The sequence below is a fragment of the Diceros bicornis genome, chromosome 35 (genome assembly GCF_020826845.1).
Source record: "Diceros bicornis minor isolate mBicDic1 chromosome 35, mDicBic1.mat.cur, whole genome shotgun sequence".
NCBI classification, from domain to species: Eukaryota; Metazoa; Chordata; class Mammalia; order Perissodactyla; family Rhinocerotidae; genus Diceros; species Diceros bicornis.
The window spans coordinates 14,065,450-14,091,051 of record NC_080774.1 but is presented as its reverse complement, the minus strand read 5'-3'; the positions used below and the strand labels follow the sequence as shown (position 1 = coordinate 14,091,051).

At 49.7% G+C, this 25,602-nt stretch overlaps 1 protein-coding gene across 6 annotated transcripts in view; it reads right to left on the bottom strand.

Moving 5' to 3' along the window:
- The window catches only part of RNFT2 (ring finger protein, transmembrane 2), a 66,553-nt gene that overhangs the window by 21,328 nt on the left and 19,623 nt on the right, over positions 1-25,602 (bottom strand). Inside the window, exon 8 of one of the 6 annotated variants that reach the window (XM_058531506.1) lies at positions 12,381-12,860. The exons of the other annotated variants lie outside the window; for them this stretch is intronic. Within the exon in view, the coding sequence (XP_058387489.1) occupies positions 12,654-12,860 (207 nt within the window). The 3' untranslated portion in view covers positions 12,381-12,653. Of the gene's footprint in view, positions 1-12,380; positions 12,861-25,602 lie in introns of those variants that run through there. 6 annotated transcript variants of the gene reach the window in all.

The following is a 25,602-nucleotide window of genomic DNA, read 5'->3' as shown; positions in this document are numbered from 1 at the left end:
CAGTGCCTAGCACATGGTGAGTAGTCAATAAGTGTTAGCTGTAGCCCCTGCTAGCAGTCTTGTAAGTATAAGACACCTTACAGACGCAATGAATTAAGACTGATTAAATAGGATGGCAGCGGCCCAGAAGGCAGAACGGAAAAGAATTGATTTTTATATGTAACCATTTGTAATGTGAAAGTGTTAAAAGTGTCGAGTTTGAAGTCAGATAGCTAGGTGTGCATCCTTCCTAGCTGTGTGGCCTTGGGTAAGGTGCTCTCCCTCTCTGGGCCTCAGTGTTCTATTCTGTGTGATGGGAGTATTAACCAGTTCTGACATTCTGGGCTACTAAGCACAATTACAAGAACTACTGGTATAAGAGCCTGCATTATAGAGTCTCTTGGTTGTAAGTGACAGAAAGCTAACTTGAGGTAGGTTACACAAAGAATGAGATGTACTGGGTCACAAAACTGGGAAGACGGGGGTGGCTCTTGCTTCAGGTACAGCTGGATCCAGGAGCTCAAACAGTGTAGTCAAAGATCTCTCTATACTTCTACAGTTTTGCCTTTCTATCTCTCCTTCTCTTCCCCATCTCTCAGCTCACGTTGTCTTTGCTCCTCTTTGTGTGTAAGCTTCATTCTCTCCTGCCAAGGACAGGCTCTCTTTCTAAGTGGTGGTGGTGATGATGATAATTATTATCATGTACTTAGCTCTTACTATGTGCTAGGCACCATCCTGCCATACAAAACTTTGAGGGAGGTGCTATTAATGCTCCCATTTTACAGATGAGGAAACTGAGGCACAGAGAGGCTAGGCAACCTACCCCCACCTTCCCACACACACAACTAAAAAGATGACCACTGGCAGCCCCAAGCCAATACACTTAGAGCTTGAACTCCAGCATAAACAGAGACCCCGTTTCTCCCTGGGCCCATTTACCAAACTGAATGGCAAGCCTCGCATGGCCCTGCTGGAGTCAGACCTCCACCCTTAGAACCAAGCTTGGAGGCCATGGAGGCCAAACGAGGCACAGGGTTCTATGATTGGTCGGTCTGGTCACATGGCCAGAGCGGGCAGGGCGCCGTGACTGATGGCTTCATCAGAACTACAGGGAGATGGGAGAGGTGGTTTCCCCAATAGAAGGGGGGTGCCAGGAAAAGGAGGCGAGGAAGCATCCCTGAACTAATGCTACACAGGGCCAGAGTCCTCACTGCAAAGCCCTCCTTCAACGTGGGGGAAAATAAGCAGGAATTGTGTCCAGCCTCCGGGGCCAAAGGGGCCCCTGGGAAGTGCAAAGGGCCCCTCAGCCTCCCGGGTGGCTTTCCCTCACTTGCTTTTCTGGCCCTGGACTGCTCAGGAGCCCCCATCGCCACAGGGGACGGGGCCACACTTCCTGCTCCGAAATGGGCGGGCTGGGCAGGCGCAAGGGAGCCGAAAACAAAGACTTGTTTTCCTGGGAAGGCGGCCTGTGGGTCTGTTATGATTGCAGGCTGCGCCGGGGGGACCGCAGCTGACAGAGCCCTCCAGAACAAAACAGCCCGAACAGCGACCTCTGAAGTGCTGTGCATCACTGAGGCGCAGGGGGGCCCAATCTGGGTCTTCTCCATCTCGAGGAGCCTGCGGGTGGGGGAGAGCTTGATCACTGACTTCAGAACAGTGTGGCCAGGAGTGGTGGGGGAAAGAAGTGTTGAGGGGCCTGGGAATAGGAGGAAGGCTAGAGAGGAGTGCAGGGAGGGAGGGAAGGAGGCAGACACAGGAGAGGAAAAAAGGAATGTGTGCAGAAGAAGGGAAGAGAGAAATGACAGAGTCAGAGGCCCCAAGAAGAAGAAGGGCTCCCGGGAGTGATGGACCAGCCAAAGAGGGGGACAAGGAGGAGAAAGTATTATCTTTATTCCTAAGCATTTACCATGGGCCAGGAACTGCACATCAAATGATCCATTCCCATTTCTCAGATGAGAAAGCTCAAACACAGAGACACAGGAGGGAGGAATAGAGTGTGGGAGACCAAGCTAGCGAGAGAATTACAAGACGGAAGAGAAAAGAAACCAGCACAAATAGAGAACTAGGGCTGGCTCAGTCGGGTGACGAAATTTTCTCTGCGGAATACTTGGGAACTGCATGCTGCCTCCAAACTCTGGCAGCCCTAGGAGATGGACACTGCTATTATGAGCCCTCGCTAACAGCTGAGGAAACAGAGGCTCAAAGAGCAGGTTGTCCAAGTGCTAGACAGGGGTAGAGCCAGGATTTAAAGCCAGTCTGACTTCCCATCTCTTGCTTTGAAGCCCTATGAGAAACAGAGAGAGATCTTAGGAGATAAAGTGAGATGTGGGGAGAGAGAAAGAAAAGATACAAGATGTGCTGGGGGGAGAGAACTGAATGGGCCTGATAGAATTCAGAATAACGGGTACTCTTGGCAGCGGTGCTGACCAGAAGAGGGAACGAAGGAGACTTCCAGGAGCTGAAAATGTTTTCTATCTGTGCTGCCCAATACAGCAGCCACTCCTCACATGTGGCTACTGAGCACTTGAAATGGGGCTAAATCCGAACTGAGATGCACTTGAAAGTATAAAATACACAAGAAATTTCAGTCTTAGAGAAAAACAACAAAAAGGTAAAATATCTCATTAAAACTTTTTATATTGATTACATGTTGAAATGATAATACTTGGGACATACTGGGATAAATAAAATATATTATTAGAATTAATGTCACCGGTTCGTTTTTACTTGTTTAATGTGGCTACTGGAAATTTTTTAATTGCCTATGTGGCTCAGATTAGATGTCTATTGGAGAGCCCGATAATACCTTGAAACATATGGACATACATATACATATTTTGCATATGGATACATACATATGTAAAAATTCATCGAGCGTGTATATTTATAATTAGAGCACTCTACAGTACGTAAGTTATATCTCAATGCAAAAAAAAGAGCGAGCGGGGACGCATAGAGGCTGGGCCCGCGGCAGGTGGGGGCGGGGCCACAGGCGGCGGGGGCGGGGCCACAGGCGGTGGCAGCGCGTTACCCGGCAACCGGCGCTGCGGGTGACGTCAGCGGCCGGCGGCGGCCGGCCATCCCCCCCCCGGCGGCGCGGGCGGGCCGCCGCCTCCTCCCCGGGGCCCGGATGAGATCACCGCGGCGGGCGGCCGGCTGTGCCCGCGCTCCCAACACATCGACTCCTCGGCGAGCGCCGGCATCTCATGATCTCATGGCCCCGCGGGACGGCGCCGGCCGATGAGGTCACAGCCCCGCGTCCCGGCCGCCCCGCGCGGGGACCCCCCGCCCGCGCGTCTGCGGCCTCCGCGGACAAAGGAGGTCGCCGATGCGAGGGCAAGGCCGCCTTCTGCATTCTCCCGAGCCGCTTTCGCCCGCCCTCTCGGGTGGACGTTCCCCCCAAGCCCCGTGTCCGGCAGGGAGGGCCGCACCGGCACCCCTGCACTCGGGTCCGGAGCGGCGACTCCGCGGCGTGCCTGCACAGCCGCCGGGGGCGGGAGTCCCGTCCCGAGCTGTCTGACGGGCTCGGGGGCCGAGGCTCCGACCGGAGGGGCCTGCCCCAGGGTCCCGGGCTGGGAGCGGGCGGGGCAGAGACTGGAACCCAGAGGGCGTGAATCTGCCCTCTGGCTCTCCCATTCGTCCCTCCAGCTGTACCCAGCCCCTCTGTCCCTTTGTCGCGGTTCCTCCCCGCTCTGATGGGAACGGTGATAATGGCCACGCTTGCTGGGGGCCCACGATGTGTTGAGCACTTTATATGAAAAGTCACTGTTCCACGTGACAAACCCACCCGGGAGGTATAAGGACTAGTTTGCACATGAGAACAGGAGGCTCAGAGAGGGGAAACGACTCACTGCCGAGCTGCAATGTGACTCTACAGTACCACCTTCTCCAGGAAAAGATGGAGCCTTCCTGTTGACGGTGGACAATATACCCCCTCTGTTCCCTCCCTGCCCCAGGGTGGGCCATCAAACACAGTCAAAGAGGGGCCAGTGAGGCTCGCTTAGAGGGCTTCACAACTCACCGCCAGCAACAGGTTCCATCACTTACTAACTGCTCACTAACACAGCTCCTCAGCAGATGGCCAGCAACAGACACTGCCAGGGCCCACAGGGAGGGAGGGAGGGAAATGGCATTTACTGAGGGGCTCTGACGAGCCAGGACTGAGTCAGGGCCTATTACCACGGGCAAAGGTGCGAGGGGTAACAGCCAGCTCCACTTGGCCCATGAGAAAACTGACTTTATTTTAGCCCAAGTCAGATGGCAAGGAAGTACAAGTTTCAGCTCAAATATCATTTCCCCAGAGAAAGCCTTTCCCGTTTCCCTAAATGAGTCCTCCATGAATTCTGTTTTCTTTTCTGCCTAGTGCTTATCATAATTTACAGTTTTATGTTTGTATGTTTGTTTAATGGTGATCTGCCCAACTAAATGAAAGCAGGGACCCTGTCTGTTTCATCCCCGCGGTGCCTGTCATACAGTAGACACTCAAGATTTTTAGAGTGAATGCAAAGAATTGTTGGCTCAGGCTGGTGGGCAATGCCGATATTCAAACCCAGGTTTGTTTGAATATAAAGCTTGGGCTTATTCCGTACTTTCTAGGAAGTCCCCGCCTCTTGGTACACATACTTTACTTACAGTGAAGTCCCTCTGGTGCTCACTCAGAGCCTATTAATTCTAAGTTGACTACAGTACTGACAAGCTTGATGTTCCGGTTTCCCAACCAGCAGTGTCCTTGCTTGGTACCAGAGAGGAGAGGGGAGGAGGCAGAACTTGGTAGGAAAGTAGGTATGGAAGGGAGGTTATATGTATTTATGCCTGCTAGCTCCACAAGGAAGGAGACATAAAAACTACAAAAAGGCAGACACAAGGAAAATGAGGGGATGGTAACCACAAAAACTCCGTGGTTTCTTATGGGCAAAGAGAGGGAGGGAGATGGATGGAACCCAGGAGGCATGCACAGGGAGCTTCTATGGCACTATTCATTTTCTGCTTTTTAAGCTGGGTGTATTTGTTATTATTTTTTTTAATACCGTACAGGTGTTATTTAAACAAAAAGCGACAAGCAGAAAATTTGCTTGCCCACTTTTTAAATTGACTAAAACAACCCCATGAGGCAGAGGGCAAATTAGTACCCCCAGTTTGTAGATGGAGGAAACTGAGGCTTGGTTTCAGAGAAGTTCATCATTTTGCCTAAGATCACAGAGCTAATGAGGGGCAGAGGTGGGATCTGAATCCAGATCTGATGTCAGCACGATGCTCTTACCCACCACTGCATCCTGCCTTCTGCTAAGTAGACACACAGTATTAAAGACCAGAGCTGGTGAAAACACCTGTCACCTTCTCCAGCCCACCCCCAATTTCCTACAAAGGTCTTCTCTTTGCTCTTCTGGCTTCCATGCCCAGGATGAGGAGGAGGCCAGAAAGCATGCCGACAGCTGGGATCAGCCACTGGTGCTGTGGCCCCAGGGGGCAGCTCACAGAGAGTCCTTGGGGCCGGGCTGAGGCCCCACAAGTTGCTAGGCTGCGAGGAGAAATCTGCCCCTCCACAGTAGCAGTCAGGCGCCCAATTTTATTGGCTGTGTTTCCCTTGATTTAAGAGCCTGGGCCCCATGAACAGGAAGGGTCCAGGCCACGTGTCCCAGCAACATGCGCATCGAGCTTCCTTACAAACAGGGCCCTGCTCCCCGGGACCCAGGAGAGGCCTAATTATAAGGTGTTGATGATTAAGCCTGAAGTGGCCTGGGACCCTGTTAGCTGCAGAAAGGCGGCCTCTGCCCTCTGTCCCAGTCCCAGGTGGATGGATGTGCTTATCTGTCCTCACGTGAGCTACAGTCTCAGGCACAAACACTCTGGGCCGCAACTATCCGGGCCTGTCTACCTCCTGAAGCACTGAGGGTTAGGTGCCCGGGAGGCAGAAAGACGGAGATGGGCAGAAAGGGCCTCCTTCCGGGTGGTCTAGAGTCCACGACAGGAACTAGAGAGACAGGGGCCCCAACTGCAGGTGTGTCTTTTTGCTGGGAGGGTGACTTTGCCCAAGTCACATCACCTCTCTGGGCCTCAGTTTTCTCATCTGCAAAGTGGGGGATATGCTAGGCTGAATAATGGCTCCCTAACGATCCTAATCCCTGGAACCTGTGAATATGTTACCTCACACGGCAGAAGGAATTTTGTGCGGATGTGGTTACGAATTTTGAGATGGGGAGATTATCTTGGATTATCTGGGATGCAGGGCCCAACGTAATCACAAAGGTCCTTCCTTATCAGAGGGAGGCTGGAGGGTCAGAGTGAAGGAAGCAGAGGTTGGCGAGATGTGCTTTGAAGATGGAGGAAGGGGCCACAAGCCACGGAACGCAGGCAGCCTCTAGAAGCTGAACAGGCAGGGAACAGATTCTCCCCTAGAGCTTCCAGAAGGAAGTGCCCTGCAGACACTTGGACTTTGGCCCCGTGAGGCTGATTTTGGACTTCTAACCTCCAGAACTGTAAGATAATAAATTTGTGTTGTTTTAAGCCACTAAGTTTGTGGTAATTTGTTCCACAGCAATAGGAAGCTAATATAGGGAAGAAATAATATAAATATCATGACACTGTCACAGGGCAGTATCAGGATTGAATGGTCAGGGAGAGTTTAAGGCCTCTGCCTGAAGGGCGGGCTCTGTGGCAGGATGGGAGAGTGGCCTCTGGGGCTGTGGTCCTCTGCCGCCTCTGACTGTATCTCCTACCAGCAGGACCAGCTACATAATTTATGATGCCCAGTGGGAAATGAAAATGCAGGCCCCCTGTTAAAAAATTAAGAATTTCAGGGCCGGCCCCGTGGCTCAGTGGTTAAGTGTGCGCACTCCACTGCTGGCAGCCGGGTTCGGATCCCGGGCGTGCACCGACGCACCGCTTCTCCGGCCATGCTGAGGCCGCGTCCCACATACAGCAACTAGAAGGATGTGCAGCTATGACATACAACTATCTACTGGGGCTTTGGGGGGAGAAAAAATAAATAAAATTATTTAAAAAAAAAAAAAAGAATTTCAAGATGCCAGCAGTAGAGCATTAAATGAAGTGTGGGGCCCTTCTGCACACCCAGGTTGCATACCCATCAAGCTGGCTCTGCCCCCGTTCTGCTCCAGCCATAATGCTGACTGGCAGCTCCTTGAACTTGCCAAGCATGCTTCCACCCCAGGGCTTTTGCACATGCTATCTCCCTTGCCTGGAATACTCTTCCCCAGATATCTGAATGGCACATTCCCTTGCTTCTTTCAAGCCTTTGCACAAATGTCACCTTCTCAGTGAGGACTTCCCTGACCACTCTATTCAAAAGAGCAGCCCCCACTACACATTCTGTTTTATTTTTCTCCACCTGACACACTGCTTATTTATTTCACCATCTTATTTATGTTAAGTCCCTTGAAAGCAGATACTGTGTCTTATTCATTGCCATATCCCTAGGACCTAGTACAGGGCCTGGCACAGAGTAGGTGGTCAAAAAAAAAGAGTGGTTGAATGAATGAATGGATGGATGGATGGATAGATGTAAGGAGACTAGGATGGTGCTTAGCATTAGTCTGTGAGCTGTCACTGGCTTTTGCAATGTTGCAATGACCATATTACCATCATTTACTCCTAGGGAATGATGAGCGGGAGGGGCGGCGTCATGCCTTCCAGGACCCCCTTTCCTCTCCTTACTTTATTTTTTCACTAAATAATAAATCGTGGCAACCACTTATTGAGCTGCAGTGATTGGAAGCCTTCATTCACATGCACGATCTTCTTTAAGCTTCCCATTGCTATGATTACTATCCCCATTCTACAGATGAGGAAACTGAGGCTTAGCAAAGTCTATGGACTCACCCGAAGTCCCATGGCTAATAAGTGGAACAGCTGTGCTGGAACTTGCTTGTTTGACTCCGAGTAGGCTCTCTCCACTGACTGCACACCGCCCGCTCCAGAGTAAATATGCCTTTGTGACACTCTCAACCAATTCCTTAGTTCAACCGATGTGTTCTGAGTGCCTAGTATGTGCTCTGCACTGTGCTAGGGATACAAGGAAACATACGAGAGACCTGGTTTCTGCTCTCACCAAGCTTGAAGTCTAGTGGGGGAGACAAGCCAGCAATCACAACATCCCACGATGCATGCAAAACAGAAGTAACCCAGGGACCACGGGAGCACGCAGGCAAGTCTCCCAATCCCACCTGGGGCCAGGGTTAGGTCCAGGCTTCCCAGGGGAAGTGAGGTGTAAACAGAGACCTGGGTGCCATTAGGGGTCAGCCAGATGGGGCTGGGGGCCAGGGAGAGTGTTCCCAGCAGAGGAACAGCCACTGCAAAGGCCCGGAGGTGACAGAACAAGAGCATGAAGGGGGGAGTGGGGGGGAGAGGGACCAAGAGAAGTTCAAAACACCTGGCAAGTGATGGATGGGACGTCAGGCAGGGAAGAGAGGCGAGGGCCAGGCAGGCGTTCAACAAGACTCCCTCGCCCCTGAGCGGCTTCAAGATTACAGACAGTGCGCTGAAACCCTGGGGATGACGGTTACTCCTGTTAAAATAGGAAAAGCCCTGGACACAGAAGGCTGGCTGCAGGAACCTCCTCCCCCCCTTACCTAGTGTGGGAACAAGTCTGTTCTGGTAATGCCAAGCCCAGGGGCCTGCAGCAACACGGCGAAACCCACAAGGAGAGAGAGCCCACCCCTCCTCCTCTCCGCCATCCCGCTGCCCCCTGTATCTCTGCTGCCATCACTCAGCACGGATTGCCGTGGGGCTGTGATGTGCCAGGGACCATGAATAAGGACACCGCAGGGAATAAGTCTCTGTTCTGGGGTCCTCTCTCTCTGTCCTGTCCTTTTTCTTTTGTCTGTCTCTCCCCCATCTCTCCATCAGCACCTTGAAGGCAGGAAAGACCTGATCCTCACAGCAAAGAGTTAGCAGGCACCGAAAACTCTGTGCTAAGCCGTCTAACTCCATGACCTCGTCTGCTCCTCCCCGGGCTCCTCCTGGAGGTGGGTAATATTACCCATCAGTCCCATACACAGATGTGGCAATGGAAGCTCGAAGCTGTGAACTCGCTTGCCCCAGGAGACAGAGCTGGTGGCAAAGCCAGATTCAAACCCTGGCCTTTCCAAGACCCGGCCCAGGGCTGAGGGCGTATAGGTAATTGGGAAGTGTAATATTTCTTTCTTTCTTTGGCCCATTCAAGGTCTGACCTTGGCACTTCTAGGTTTTGAGGAAGAGCCAGAAATCTGCCAAGCCTTAGTGGGCTCTCAGCCGCTGAGCAACAGGGCCTGGCCTTTACCTCCGACCTCGAGCAGAGTCCTGACTCGTGAGGGTCACGAGGGAGAACGAACAAAAAGAAAAACACACACATTGAGCATCCACTACGTGTCAGGAATTGCTGAAAGCACTTCCACCTGTGTTGTCTCAATTTATTTTTAGCTTACCTCAAATCACCCCTAAAACCCTGAGAGGTAAGCATCATTATCTCCCTTTTTACAGATGGGGAAACTGAGGCATGGAACAGGGAGGTGACTGGCCAGAGGTGATATGGATGGAAATAGCAGAACTAGGGTTCAGACTGGGATCCACCTGCCCCCAGAACCCAGGCTCTTTCCAATCAACTCTGGAACATTTCGGACAAGCTGAAAGTTGAGAAGCGGAAGTGGTGGGCTCTCCTGGGCCAAGTCTCAGTTCCAAGCCCCCTCCTTCCCCCAGGGAACATCTAGGGGAAATACGAGAGCAGGACAGCCCCACCCACAGCAGTGGAAGCCAACAACGGAAAACCTGCAGAGCGGCAGCCCCCTCACAACTCCAGCCTCCCCTCTAAGGGAGGAGGTGAAGTGGACGCCGCCTCCGAGGCCACCTCAGGGAGCCTGGCTGCTGCCCTAATCATTTAGCTGGAGAAGAGCAGAATAATCACTGCTTAGCCGGCTAATTAGTCCCCGCAGCACCCCGGAGTAGGAGTTGCCGCCACATACCCATGATGTGGTGTGGAAAGGCAGGGCAGGGTGGGCCTGAGAGCCAGGGGCCGGGGCCTCCCTGCCTTGCCCTGCATGCAAATTCACACCAACCACTCACATGCACTCGTCTGTTCCTTTGCGAGTCACTGCACACCTACTGCGTGTCCCTGTGCCTAAGCATGAGCATGGCAGACATCATCCTTGCCCTCCTGGAGCTGAGTCCAGTGGGGAGGAGATGTTCAACAGTTATCTGGAAAAATGCACACGCCAAACTGTTTCCCACCTCTGTTCTGTGACTCCCGTTGTCCCTTCTCCCTACATGCCCTTTTGGCTTGGCTTTGCCTGGCTAACTCCCACCCATCCTTTTAAAACTCAGTCCCGAGGTCCCCTTATCTAGGAAGACTTTGCTGGGGGCTGGGTTATGTGCCCTTTGTCTGTTTTCCAAGAGGGCCCTGGAGTTACTGCTTCCCTGCCTGCCATCCCATCGGACTGTGAGCTTTGAGCTTGAAAGTCCTGGGTCTGGGTCGCCCCCACGCCTAGCATGGGGCCTGGCACTCTGTATGTCCAAGAAATACTTGTAGAATGAGTATATGAGGATAAAGGATGTGACCTGGAACCAGCAACTTTGGGGCGTTGGTTTCCTCGTCTGTAGACTAAAAAGGTCTTTCTTTCTTTCTTTTTTTTTTGTGAGGAAGATCAGCCCTGAGCTAACATCCATGCCAATCCTCCTCTTTTTGCTGAGGAAGACCGGCTCTGAGCTAACATCTATTGCCAATCCTCCTCCTTTTTTTTTTTTTTTCGCCCCCAAAGCCCCAGTAGATAGTTGTCTGTCATAGTTGCACATCCTTCTAGTTGCTGTATGTGGGACGCGGCCTCAGCACGGCCAGAGAAGTGGTGCGTCGGTGCGCGCCCGGGATCCGAACCCGGGCCACCAGTAGCTGAGCACGCGCACTTAACTGCTAAGCCATGGGGCCGGCCCAGAAGGTCTTTCTAACAGTCTGTGAACAAGAGGGCAGGGGTGTAGCCCCACCTCTGAGGGATTGGAGGGGCCTCTGGAATGTTCAAACTGGACATTAATCATTGCGGTTTGCCCCCTCCCAAAGCCATAAGCAGGCCAGAGCCTTGTGAATCCCTCCAGCCTCTGTCAGCGGGGCTGGTGGATACCTTTAAGTTCTCTACTCACAAGGAGCTGAAACTGACACTGGCCCACCTAAGCGACAAGGGACCTTGCCATGGAAGGATTCTGGGTTATCTCAGGCTTCAAAGGAGCGCTGGACCACCGGGCCACATCACAGCCAGAGTAGAAGGGCCTCTCCTCTTGGCTGAATCTTCTCCAACTTTTACATGCACGTGAATCACCTGGGGATGTGGCTAAAATGCAGACTGACCAGCGATGCTGTTCCCAGGTGCTGAATGAATGAACGCACCCAACCTCTGTGTCCCTTGGTTCCTGGGAGAGGGGACCCGATGGGCCCTGTTTGGGCCAAGTGCCTGCCCAGAATTATCAGTGATGGGCAGTGGAGTAGGGGCACCAACAGCAGGCATGTTCCTGTGTATCCAGTTATCCCCAGAGAAGGGCCTTGGGATGGGGCGGCCACCCCAAGAGGGGTCAGGCCAGCGCTCTGCTCTCCACCGTGACCATCTGAGCCGGTGAAAGGTATCATCTTTCAACCTGGAAAGTGATTTCCAAAGGCCCAGTGCAGGGGGCGGGGGGGGTGGCGGGAGAGTTTAAATAGCAGCTGTGTTCCTAATTTCCCCAGGAGGAGGCCTGGCCGCCCCTCCTCCGTGCTGAGTGTTTGCCATTAAAAACAAACAGTATCATTTGGTTCAATATAAAATGAATTAAAGTAAATTAAACTGCGGGGGCCATGTGGCAAGCCGTGTCTTCCATTGTCTGAAGCCGTTTTTCATCTTCCCCAGTGGGGAACAACAGCTTGGGGGGTGTGGAGCTGAGCAGGACTGGATAAATAAATAAATAATGCAAAAGGCACCCCCCCCCCCCGCCCCCAGGTGGAGGCTGGGGTTCGAGAAATCCCAGGTGCCTGCTCGGGCCCTGTCCCTGTGGTGTCCCTTGGTGGCAGAATGTAGCCTCTGAAAGTCTCCCAGGGAACCGAGTGAAAGGAAAAAAACAAAACAAAACAAGAACAACAACAAAAAATGATGTGCAGGCCCCTGAGACAGAGGGAGGAGGCTGTGGACCAGAGGCGCTGGGAGGTGAGGGCGGGTGGTGCCTGGATTGGTGGGAGCGATTCTGACTGTTCCCAGCGCAGAGAGAGTAGTTACCGCTGCTGCCATCTGAGTTGGGGTAACGGAGTCAGGAGGACGGAGGTGGGGAAAGACGGGCGGAGAGGACTGTGCAATGGTTCAGAGTGGGGGTTATGGAACTAGACTGCCCCAGTTCAAATCCCAGCCCTGCCACTTACCGGCTGTGTGCCCTTGGCAAGTCATTTACCCTCTCTGTGCCTCAGTTTCCTCATCGGCAAAGGGGAGATAGTAAGAGTATCTATTTCAGAGTGTTGTTGTGAGGATTAGTTCATGTTTATGAAGCACTTAGAACAGTACCTTAGCTGTTTATTATTCTATTATACTATCATACAATATTTTTTATATTATTATTGTTGGTCCTCGGGGCACCTTACTTGGCATCTGGAAGACCAAGTCTCAAGCCATAGCCGTGCTCAGACTTGCTGTGTGACCCTGGGTAAGTGAACACACCTTGCTGAGCCTCGGGTCCCTCATCTACAAACCAGGGATAATCATCCTGGGACAGAGACTGCTGGTCGATTCTCCCCTTCCTTCTTCGAAATAAGAATCCTGATTTTTGCTTAAATCCACCGGCACCCAGCTACAAGAAGATGCTCCCCAGGTCCCCATGCAGCGACTGTGACTGAATGGTGGCCAATGAGATGTAAGTGAAAGGGACAGAAGCAACTTCTGGGAAGCCACCTAGAGAGGGAGAGGAACACTGATGACAGCCTATGCGAAAATCCTAAGTAAGATAGTAGCACGCAGAACCCAGAAACAAATCAAGGGATAATACATCACGATCAGGTGGGTTTCGTTCCAAGAATGCAAGGCTTGATAGGAAATTAACAGTTTAGAGGAGAAAAATCAAATGATTTTCGACCAAATTCAACAACCATTTCTTATTTTAAAGATTTCAATAAATTGGAGTTCATGGATACTTCCCTGACACAATAAAACATTGACCTCAGACCCACAGTTGGTATCTTGTTTAATGGGGGATTGTGATGGTAGTTTTGTTTCAATTTAGGCTACAGGATCCAGTTATGCAATCAAACACCAATCTAGGTGTTGCTGTGCAAGTGTTTTGTAGATGTGATTAAATACAGGAGATTATCCTTGATAACCTGGTTGGGCCTCATCCAATCAGCTGAGAGGCCACAGAGCTCTGCAGATGCTGGAATGTTCCATTTTCTTTACAAGGAAGAACTGAAGGTAAAGGCTCAGGCTTCGTCCTATGTACTGACATTGATTGGCAGAGACTGTCTGGATTGCACATTGAGAAAGCTGAATCTGGGTGAAGCAGGGCCGTGATTGATTAGTGATGCCTGACACGGGCACAGGCTGGTAAATGGCAGCTCCTGGGCTGTTCGCCATCTCTGGCTTCAGCACTTCTCCAGGGATTAGTGGGCACCTGGGCTACAAACTTCAAGCAGAGAAAAGAAAGAACAAATCCTATGGTTGAGTACGATCACCTGTTGTCCTGGGGTAAAACTCAAATTAGCCTGATGATTTCAAATAGTCAAGTCCTCGAAACTGCCATTTGGCCAAACTCACTTCTCTTGGTTTCCAGCGGAGACACTGGCCATGTTTCACCCCTTGGGGTTTTCTATTTCCCAAAGTGTCTGTCTGCTGCAGAATACTGAGTCCCCCCCTTAGACAAAGCTTTCCTGCAAAGGCCAACCTAGAAGTAGGAATGTAAATGGATTCAAACTCTCGACCATGGTTAGCAAAACTTTTCTTAAAGGGCCAGACAGTAAATATTTTAGGTTTTGTGGATCATAAAGACTCTGATGTGACTACTCTGCCATTGCAGCATATATGAAGGAGCATGGCTATGGTCCAATAAAATTTTATTTACAAAAACAAGCACTGGGTCCAGAGTTTATAGTTTACAACCCCCGAACTAGATTCTGAAGCATATTGTGCTCCTCAATAAAAGTGTTTCATGGTTAATAAGGTGGGAAAAACGTCAGGGAAAACCAAGTGAAATTAGTTTCTTGGCTGCAGGACTTCTCAGAGCCTTTACTATGTTAATACGCAAGTAGGGGATAATGTTTAAAGCATTTCCCAAACTTATCTGATATGGAACACCTTTTTATAAAATGCCTATTAACATCTCCCTAAGGCCTCAGGAGTATAATTTAGTAAATGGTATTTTGTCCCATCTGATTTTGGTTAGATTCTGACTTTCTTGCTCGCTTTAACCTATAAACAGATAACTGCTAATGCTATCTTCTTTAGAATAACAATAATTAACCAGCCAGCACTTGACCCGTTATCTTAATTAACCCTCACAACAGGGTTATGAGGTAAGTCCTGATATTCTCATTTTAAAGATGGGGACACCAGGCTCAGTGAGGTCAATCAAGGTCTCAGAGGCAGAAGGTGGTGGTGTCGGAATTTGAACCTAAGTTTAATTTCAGAGTCTGTGCTCTTTCCATGATGTCACGGTGCCTCCAGAAAAAGACAATTTCTTGCTTGTCTTTCTTGCTTACATGCTCTAGAATCTTCTTGGCAATGACAGATATGGAGGTAAGTTTTTTTAAAAGCACAAAGCACACTAAACATTAGAGAATGTTAGTATTGCTAACGATCAGCGTCTTTGTTGCTGGCTTTGTGTTCTGTTCCAGTGAAACCCGATGATGAGACAAGGATCAACCTCTTCAGGACCAGCTGTAGACAGAGCACCCGCTGGGCTCACTCCCTGGCTTCCTGCTCCCCAGCTGGGTGACTCTGACCCTTAGTTTCCTCATCTGTAAAATGGGGATAATAACAATACCTATCTCATAGTATTGTTGACAGGACCAAAGGAAATGGTGCAAATAAAGCACTTTGCATACTAGACACATAAACAGGAAGAAAACCTGAGAAATATTAGCTGATGTTCTTATGGTTATGTCTTAAGTCAAAAGAGCAGGGTTTGGGTACCAGTTTTGCTACCCACAAGACCAGTGACCTTTGACAAACTGTAGAGCCCCCCTGAGCCTCAGTTTTATCTGTAAAATGGCTTTCTTAGGCAAACCTGGCCATCCTCCTCACAGGGTCACTGTAAGGATTTTTTTTAAGAGGTGGGCTGCGTCAGTGAATGAGACAGACGTGCATCTGCCCCTTGGAATTTATGGTCCAGTGGAGGAGCAATGATCCCGATAATTACAGAGCAGTGTGCTAAGTGCTGGGACAGACGGGGCCATAGGGAAATAACGAGGGAACTAACATTGCCTTAAGGGGACCGGGGGGGAAGGGACATCTAAGCTGAGTCCTGGAGAACCACAGCATCAATGGGTCAAAGGGGGCTAAACAATTCACAGCTGTCCAAAGCGTCCTTAGAGGAATCCCGGAAAAAAAAAATCCCTAATAAATCTAAACAGTTCCCACAATACAAAAATCCAGCTGTTAAAAGTTAACTTTTATCTATTGCATATTATGAGATGTGCAATTGGATCCTCAAAACACCCTTGAGGCAGTGTGCTGTGCACCCCCAAGATTGCCCCCCATAATGCCCAGGACTGTGATATGATGAGATAGCTCACTGGGATTATGTTATGTTACATGACAAAAGGGATTCTGCAGACGTCATTAAGGTTACTAATCAGTTGACTCTGAGGTCATCAAAAGGGAGATTATTTGGGTGGCCCTAATCTAATCACATGAGCCCTTTAAAGGCAGAAGGGGAAGTCAGAAAGATGTGAAGGCGGAGAGGGATTCCACAACCATTTCTGGCTTGAAGGTGGCAGAGGTCACGTGAAAGGAACAGAGAGTGGTCTCTGGGAGCTGAACGTGACCCTCGGCCCACAGCCAGCAAGAAAATGGGGGCCTCGGTCCTATAACCACACAGAACTGAATTCTGCCGACAACCTGAATGAGGCTGGAAGTAGATTCTTCTCCAGAACCTCCAGATAGGAGCCCAGCCTGGCCGACACTTTGATTTTGAGCCTGTGAGACCCTACACAGAGAGCACAGTCAAGCCCACCGGGCTGCGGACCTACAGAACTGTGAACGAATAAATGGGTATTCTTTAAGCCGTAAATTGGTGGTAATTTGTTAGGCAGCAATTGAAAATACAGGTAGGCACTACTATTATCTCCTTAAAGATGAGGAAATGGAAAGCAGGAAGAGGTGAAGTAACTTACAAGGCCACACAGCTGGTAAAGGGCAAAGGGTTTCTGAAACAGATTTGAACATAGGCAGCCTGGCTTTTAACCATGATGCTGTGTTTTCTGTACGTATTGCCAGGAACAATCTCCAAGATAGACGGTTAAGTAAAAAAAAGCAAGATGAGAACTGTGTGTAGAATATTGCTATTTGAATATATAAAGATGAGCAGGAAGAACATACACATGCATTTGCTTGTATGTATATACAATAGCTATGGAAAGATTCAGAGATGATATTATTATCTCATAGGAGGGGAAATGGGTGTCTGGGGGCAGGAGAGGGAAGGACATTTGTCACCATACTCTGTTTTTGGTGTTTTGACTTCTGAACCCCCTATTAAAAAAATGAAGTATCCTTAATAATTAGAGGAATGGTAAAAAGTTGGGAGACATCTGAATGGATGCAACAACGCTCTCAAAAGAGCCCAGAACTGTAGGTAAATGGGTCCCTAGGTGTATTAATTTGCTAGGGCTGCCATTACAAAGTACCCCAGGCTGAGCGCCTTAAACAACAGAAAGTTATCGTCTCACAGTTCTGGAGGCTCGAAGTTCAAGATCAAGGTGTTGGCAGGGTTGCTTTCTTCTGAGGCCTCTCTCCTTGGCTTGCAGATGGCCATCTTCTCCCTGTGTCTTTACATGGTCTTTCGTGTGTGTGTGTGTGTGTGTGTGTGTGTGTGTGTCCAGACTCCCTCCTCTTATAAGGACACCAGTCATATTAGATTAAGGCCCACCCTACTGACTTCATTTTAACTTAATTAGCTCTTTAAAGAATCTTTCTCCAAATGCAGTCACATTTTGAGGTACTAGGGGTTAGGACTTCCATATACAAATTTTAGGAGGGGCACAATTCAGCCCATCACAGTAAGGGAGCTAACTCAAGGGCCCTAAAACATTGAACCCAGGGTTTCTCAACCTTGGCACTACTGACATTTGGGGCTGGATAATTCTTGGTTTCAGGGGCTGTCCTGTGCACTGTAGGATGTTTAGCAGCATCCCTGGCCTTGATCCACTAAATACCAGTAGCAACCCCCCTCACCTGTGACAACCAAAAATGTCTCCAGAAACTGCCAAATGTCCCCCTAGTTGGGAACCACTGCTTTAACCCCTTCTAGCCCCGCCGTGCGGGGAGCCGGCTCTTCGAGAAGTGCTGCGCCTTTACACATGGAATGGTGTGCTGCAGGAACCATGGCTCAGGCCTGGGAACCCAGACCTGCCCTGGTGTAGACAGATGTCTGCTTGGAGTGGAGGGGAGAGAGGGGAGTGGGTGACCTCAGGGAGGGAAGAAGACGTAATCAATGGGAAACCACTCTGAGAGCAACAGTGCTGGGTTCACGGCCCAGAAAACAGAGGGATTTTAATGGCACAAAAAGCATCCTGACTCCTCCTGGCTCTCATGTCAGAGAAAACTCCCTGTCTTACTTTTGTCCGCCCTCCCGGACCCTGCCCTGTTCTGGGGCTGAGAGCTCATGGAATCTCGCTCTATTGAAACCTGTTGTCCAGGGGTTTGGCTACGCAGGCTGAGCCAGAAGTTAGTTAAGATGATTCTGGAATAGGAAGGACTCCTCCTTCCTATTCTGATGGAAAAGACAGAGTTGGCCAAATGCTGCGTTCTTTGGAGAAAACAGTTCAGCAAGCCTTTCCTTGTCTCTGACACAGCTGGTCCTAGCAAATACCCAGCCACCAGATACCCGGCCTTCCTACCTCCTGATAACCTGAAGAGGGTAAAAAAGACCATTTTAGAGATGAGGAAGCTGAGGGCTCCAAAGAGTGATGTCACTTGTCCAAGGTCACAGAGGTAGTAAGTCCAGGAGCCAGGATTTGAATCCAGATTTGCTGACTCAAGGCCGGTGTCCTTTCTACTCTGCAGTGCCGAGTAAGAGTTCTTACAAGTGCCTGCTTTTATGTTTCTCCATCTGAGAAATGGGCAGAATGGCAGCTGCCTGTGACCCAGACTATTGGGTGGATGGATAAACTCTGTCCTAAGAATGTTCTAGAACAGTGTTCTAGAATGTTCTACAATGATGGAAATGTTTTATACCTGCACTGCCCAACACGGTAGCCACCAGCCATGTGCAGCTACTGAGACTTGAAACGTGGCTAGTGCAACTGAGGGACTGCATTTTAAATTTAAATAATTTAAATGTAAATAGGCACATGCGGCTTGCGGCTGCCATACTGGACAGCGCAATTCTAGAATTGTGGGCCAAGAGTATTTCATGTTAATAAAGGGAGGGCGCAATGTGGACAAGTCGAATTTTTAATGATTACTACTATTAATGGTAGGAGTTGGAGCGTATGAGATGTATGTTTCTGGGACAAGCGATTTGCCTTCTTAACTAGGTTTGGGTTAGGTTAATATAAAAACAAGTTTCATTTGCAGAGAATAAGAGTGGACAAAGGTTAGGACAGTGTCTTACTTATTCTTACATTCTCAGGGTCTAGCATTGCCCCGTAAGCAAAGAGGTCCTGAAGAACGGCCGGGGAACTGGGGAGAGAGGAGAGGTCGCGAGGAGAGCTCTATGGGTGGGTTTAATTTACACGAGGCTCTTCATTCAGCCCATAATATCGATCGTGTGTATCCTGTGAGTCAAGACAGACCTAAGGGTCCTCGTCCTCATGAGTCCCCACTGCAGCAGGGGAGAGGGAAAGTCAACAGAACCATCTGATCATTTCAGATCCTGGTACACGCTGGGAAGGAAATAAAATGGTGGTGTGATAATGCAGGCTGGGGGCAACCACGGTCAACAGGGAGGTGACGTGGTCTCAGAGGAGGTGGCACTGGAGCGAGAGCTGAATGATGGGAAGGCGACAGCCAGAAGAACATAGGAGGAAAACTGTCCCAGGAGGAGGGAACAGTAACAGCAAAGGGCCTGAGGAGGAAGGCGCAGGGTGCAGCAGGGAGACCACGAGGCCACCAGTGGCTGGTCTAGAGGGACCAAAGGAGAGAGTCATGGGTGATGAGGTTGGAGAGGTGGGAAGGAGCCAGACCAGGTAGGGCCGAGACGCACAGATTATATAAGTTATCTGAATTTATAATGACAAGCAGCTGCTCTAGAAAGCCGGCCAGCGTGATGGTTTGGGGCTGAGGTTGCAGATCAGTGGTCGCCATAGTTCACCCCATCCCCATCTTGGCCGGCCAATGAGCAGGGCTCTCCTGGGAGGCCCAAGTGTGAGAGGATTCTCGACAGACCCTCTGGTGTTGGAAGGCACGTGGGAACTGGTGGCTCACCCAGCCTCACACGTCAGGAACCATGGGGGCCATCAAGCAAACCCCAATACCAGAAGCCCTTCTAGTATAATGACTGTAATATTAAAAACCAACCCACCCTCTCAGCGGATGGTGTGGAGGAGCAGGAGAGAGCATCTGTGCTGTGAGCCATTAGGGGTCCCTGACAGATGTGCTCTCTCCCCGCTCCCCCCGAGCTGCAAATGAAGACCCGTCCTTTTCTTCTACCCAGACAAGGATTGATGAGGATTCGGGAGAATGCTCTGACAGGCAAGGAAAGGCTGTGAACCTTTTCCAAGCCTGCAATTTATCTTGAGGAGACTAGTCACATCACTTTTTACAGGCTGGATTATGCTCTGACCTGGCACATTAATCTCAACGAATAAAATAATAATAATCAGAAAAAGGGAGCTGGACATTTGCCAGGGAGGCATTAATAACTGTCGCCCACACCTCGGCGGTGCAGGGAAGGGGTGCCGGGTCCCATCCCCGCCCCCTCGCCCCAGCAGTGCCCCTCTGAAGGAGAAGGCAGTGAGGCAGTCATGGCCTGAACTTTGGGAATTTTATATAGATGGCGTATGGGGACTCCGCTCCTCAATCAACTCTGCGGAATTTCCCCAACAAATCCGGGGAACTTACATGGGAGGGAGCACGGTCTAGTAACTCCGAACAGGGGTTCTGGAGTCGGACTGCCTGAGTTCAAATCCCCGCTCAGCCACTGACAAGCTGTGTGGCCTTGGGCTACTTTCTTAACCTCTCACTGCCTTTGTTTTCTCCTCTGGAAAACAGGGATAAAAACGGCACCTGCTGGGAATGTAAGATAGTATAGCAGTTATGGAAAACAGTTGGGCGGTCCCTCAAAAAGTTCAACACAGAATAACCATATAACCCAGAAATTCCACTCCTGGGTATTTACCCAGAAAAACTGTGTTCCAACAGATACTTATACACAAATGTTTAAAGCACCACTATTCATAATAGCCAAAAAGTGGAAACAACCCAAATGTCCATCAATGGACAGATGGATAAACGAATGGTGGTCTATCCACACAATGGAATAGTATTTAGACACAAAAAGGAATGAAGCACTGACACGCTACAACACAGGTGAACCTTGAAAACATTATGCTAAGGGAAAGAAGCCAGACACAAAAGGTTACTATTGTATGATTCCATTTATATGAAATGTCCAGAATAGGCAAATCCACAGAGATAGAAAGCAGATCCATGGGTTGACAGAGGCTGGGGGGAGGGGGACTGCAAACAGGTATGGGGTTTCCTTTTGGGGTGATGAAAATATCCTGGAACTAGACAGAGGTGATGGTTGCACAACACTGTGAATGTACTGAATGCCACTGAGTTGTATACTTTAAAACGATTACTGGTTGATTTTATGTTATGTGAATTTTACCTTAATAATAAAAAACACACAAAACAACAGCGCTTGCCTTGTAAGACAGACGTCAGAAGGAAATGAGTTAGAGCAGCGCCTGGCTCACAGGAAGAGCTGACTCCACACTAGCTGCTCCTGCTGCCATCAGTGTTGTTACTACAAGGTTTGCAATCTTTGGCAAGTTATTTAACTCACTTTCCGCTCTGTGAAGAGAGATATCACCAGCATCTACCCTCCCAGGATTGTTAAGATGAAACAAGCCAACATCTTCAGTAGACCACAGACTCCATGAGTACGTGGACTCTTGTCTACCTTGTGCACTGACGGATCCCCAGTACCTAGAACAGTGCCTGGCATGTAGTTGTAATTCAGCAAACATTTCCTGAACAAATGGCATTGCTTAAAACACTGCCTCACTCTTGGTAATTGCTCAGCAATGTTTACCCATATTTATTATTCTTAGTTTGCCTGCCAGATTTATTTGAGGCTCTCTACACGGTCCTTTCTAGCACAGAGGAGTGAGTACTACTTTGCCTTGTGGATTTCTGTGTCTTGGTGACAGAGGTGTATGGACGCCTACCAGATACAAGAAGATTGAGCTGAGCTGAGAACAGAATCTAAGCTCCCACTGCTGCTACAAGAGGAGGTGGTGAGAGTTACTATAGCTGGCTGGACTATCAACTCATCCACTCACCCAGCCATCTACCCACCTATCTACTTATCCATCCATCCATCCACCCATCCATCCATCCATGCATCCATCCATGCATCCATCCATCCATCAAAATATCCATCCATCCATCCATCCATCAAAATATCCATCCATTCATCTAAATATCCATCCATCCACCCACCCACCCACCCACCCAATCACTTGCCTACCCATCTATCCACGTATCCACTAACCTTCCCATCCAGTCATCCAATTCATGCATCTACCTATATATCCACTCACCCATCCATCTACCCACCTATCCATCCATCCATCTATCCAAATATCCATCCATCCATTGAAATATCTGTCCATCCATCCACCCAATCACTTGCCTACCCATCTATCCACGCATCTACTAACCTTCCCATCCAGTCATCCAATTCATCCATCCACCTATATATCCATTCACCCATCCATCTACCCACTCAAACATATATACATACATACAATGAACACTTGTAACAGCATATCAGATGCTGGTGATCCATCAACAAACAAGCTAGAAGCATTCATTTCCTGCTGTCACAGAGGTTAGAATTGAGCAGAGAAGGCAGACAATTAAACAAGCAATTACAGTCAGGGTGGTGAGTGCTGGAATAGGGGAGTAAAGGGTGCTGGGAGAGTCCTTAGTAGGGGCACCATCCCTATCCTGAAGGGGCAGAGAGGGTTTCTAAGAGGCTGTGATCCGCAGAAGGAGCGGGAATTAGTTAAGACACAAGAAAGGGGGAAGGGTCTTCGAGGCAGAAGGAATAGCAGGTGCAGTGGGTAGGAGACAGGGCAGCACAGAGCCCACTCTGGGTTAGTTACTCAGCGTCTCAGGGCCTCAGTTTTCACATCTGGAAAAGGGGATAAGAAGAGCATCCACCACATGTTAGCATGGAACCAGTGACTGCGTGTCAACAAGTGAAAGAAGTAGGGTCTGGCTGAAGCACCAAGAACAGAGTGAGGGGGTGGGCAGGAGGGGGTGAGTGGAATGAGTAAAGATGCTGGACCGGCAGGTGGGAGCAGTGGTGGAGGGCTGCAGAGCCTCACCTGCCTCCTCTCCAGACAATGACCAACCCAGCCTTCCTTTCATCCACATCCATCACATCTTTTTATCTTGGCAGCATCTCAAGCAGGGGTTTCTTTTTTTTTTTTTGTGAGGAGATCAGCCCTGAGCTAACATCTGCCAATCCTCCTCTTTTTTTTTTTTTCCACTGAGGAAGACTGGCCCTGGGCTAACCTCCGTGCCCATCTTCCTCCACTTTATATGGGCCGCCGCCACAGTATGGCTTGCCAAGCGGTGCGTCGGTGCACGCCCGGGATCCGAACCAGCGAACGCCGGGCCGCCGCAGCAGAGCACGCGCACTTAACCGCTTGTGGCACCGGGCCGGCCTCTCAAGCAGGGTTTTCTTAATTCTCAATTTTCTACAGGAAGAAACACATCCAGGGACATTAAGTGACCCACCCAAGGCCCCATGGCTGGAAAGTGGCAGGGTCAGGAATGGCCCAGGAGCTCCAGCACCTGGTCTACTCAGTGCCTGGCAGATGACCTCCCGAAGCGGCTACGGCCTTGGGAGCTGGAAGACTTGGATTCTTATTCTGATTCTACAACTGACCAGCTGGGTGTTTTATGGACAAAATCTCTCACCCTCCTTTCAGCCTCAGCATAATAAGTGAAATAATGGCCACCCAAAGGCACCGGGTCCTAATCCCCAGCACCTGTGGATGTGACCCTATGCGGGAAAAGTGTATCTGAAGACATGATTAAGTTAAGGTTCTGGGCATGGGGAGAGCATCCTGGATTACCCAGTTGGGCCCTAAATGCAACCACAGTATCCTTACAGGAGAGAGGCGGAGGGAGACTCCATACACAGAAGAGAAGGCCTCGTGACCACGGAGGCAGAGACTGGGATGACGCGGCCACAAGCCAAGGGACACCAGCAGCCACCAGAAGCTGGAGGAGGTGGGGAGCGGACCCTCCCCTGACATCCGGAGGGAGCGCTGCCCGGCCGACACCTCGACTTCAGCCCAGTGATACTGATTTTGGACTTCTGGCCTCCAGAACCGTGAGAGAATAAATTTCTGTTTTAAGCCACCCAATTTGGAGTAATTTGTTAGAGCAGCCACAGGAAACTAATACTCATTTTTTCACTAGAAAGAGGTGATGATAAATTCTATCTCACAGGGGTGTCGAGAGCCTTAAATGAGTCAGGACATGGGAAAGAATCTAGCGGGAACCAGCAAGTTCCAGGTGACGCGTGTAACCATTAACTGTTTCCATTATCTTTCTCCCACAACCACTTTGAGGCAGAGCTTGGGTCCTGGAGCTGTGAAGCCCTAGGCTAGAATCCCAATTCTACCAGGTAACAGCCATGTGACCCTGCCCTCTTAACCTTCCATCTGCTCATCCATCAACGAGAGTAACGGCACCTACCTCAGAGGAAAAGCAAGGGACTAAGTGAGGTAAGCCAGACACGAAGCACAGAGTCTCAGGTACACAGCTGGTGCTCAGTAATTGCCAGCTCTTATTATTCCAGGCAGTCAGTGCTGAGCTAGCTTCCTCACCTGGATTCACGTCTCCTGCCCTCAATGGACACTGAAAAGATTTCCTGTCGTATTTCTGTCTGTAGACGATCGAGCAGAAGGCACAGGGCAGGGATTGATTCTAAGTCCAGTTTCTCCGCCACAGTACTCGCTCACCCGTTTACAGCTCACCCGACACGGTGCTAGGTCTTGCAGATGGACCAGTGGACAAAACAGACTTTCAGTAGAGTGGGAAGACAGAAGTGAATCTAATAATCACACAAATAGGTAATCATAAAATCTCACAAATGCTATAAAGGAGAAGGTTTGGGGGATCTAGAAGGGACTTTGGAGCTGAGGCCCCAAAGATGAGCAGCTGTAGCCACGCCCTGACCCCAGCAGCCCGGCTGGGGAGGAGCTCGGGCTGAAGCCAGTACAGAGAGGCGGCAGAGGCACCCCTCTTAAAGTGTGCAGTTTGATAAGTCTGTTATATCTATACGCGGTGAAACCGTCACCAGGGTCAAGACAGTGAATATACCTACTACCCCCAAGTGTCCTTGTGTTCCTTGGTAATCCCTCTCTCTGGCCCCTTCAGGCAACCACAGATCTGCTTTCTGTCCCCACAGGTTAGACTGCATTTTCTAGGCTTTACATAAATGGAATCATACAGTATACTCTTTTTTTGGGTTATGGTTTCCTTCTCTTTGCATAATTATTCATTATTTTGAGATTCATTTATGTTGTCTATATCAACAGTTCATTCCTTTATGTTGCTGGGTCGTATTTCATTATTGGATATACCACAATTTATTCACCTATCGCTGGTGATTTGGACGATTTCCAGTTTACGGCTATTACAAATAAAGCTGTAGGAGCATTCACGCACAAGTCTTTACACGCATATGTGCCATCATTCCTCTGGGGTAAACAGCTAGCAGTAGGATAGTTGGATTGTATGGTGGGCATATTCTTCACTTTTAAGAAATCACCCAACTGTTTTCCAAGGTGGATGTATTACCTTACATTCCCACCAGCAGCACGAGAATTTCAGTTCTTGCACACCTTTGCCAACACTTGGTATGGTCAGACTTTTTAATTTTAGCCATTGGAATTGACGTGCGGTGGTATCCAGTTACAGTGATACTTTTCATTTCTCTCAAGACCTATGATGTCGAGCATCTTCCATGCACTTATTTGCCATCAGTGTATCTTCTTTGGTGAAATGTCTGTTTAAATCTTTTGACCCTGTGTTAACTGGGTTGAAAAGAGTCTAATAAGTCTGCTCTTCACAGAGGTGTGGGCAGGGTTTAGGGAAGCCAACAAGGGGTGATGAAGCTCTCCACGGGCGGGGGGCTATTATCACCCCAGCCCGGCAGGTGGGGGCGGGGGGGGGGGGGTGAAGTTACCAGACAGAAAGCTGTCTGCAGAGGACTGCCCGTGACGGGAAC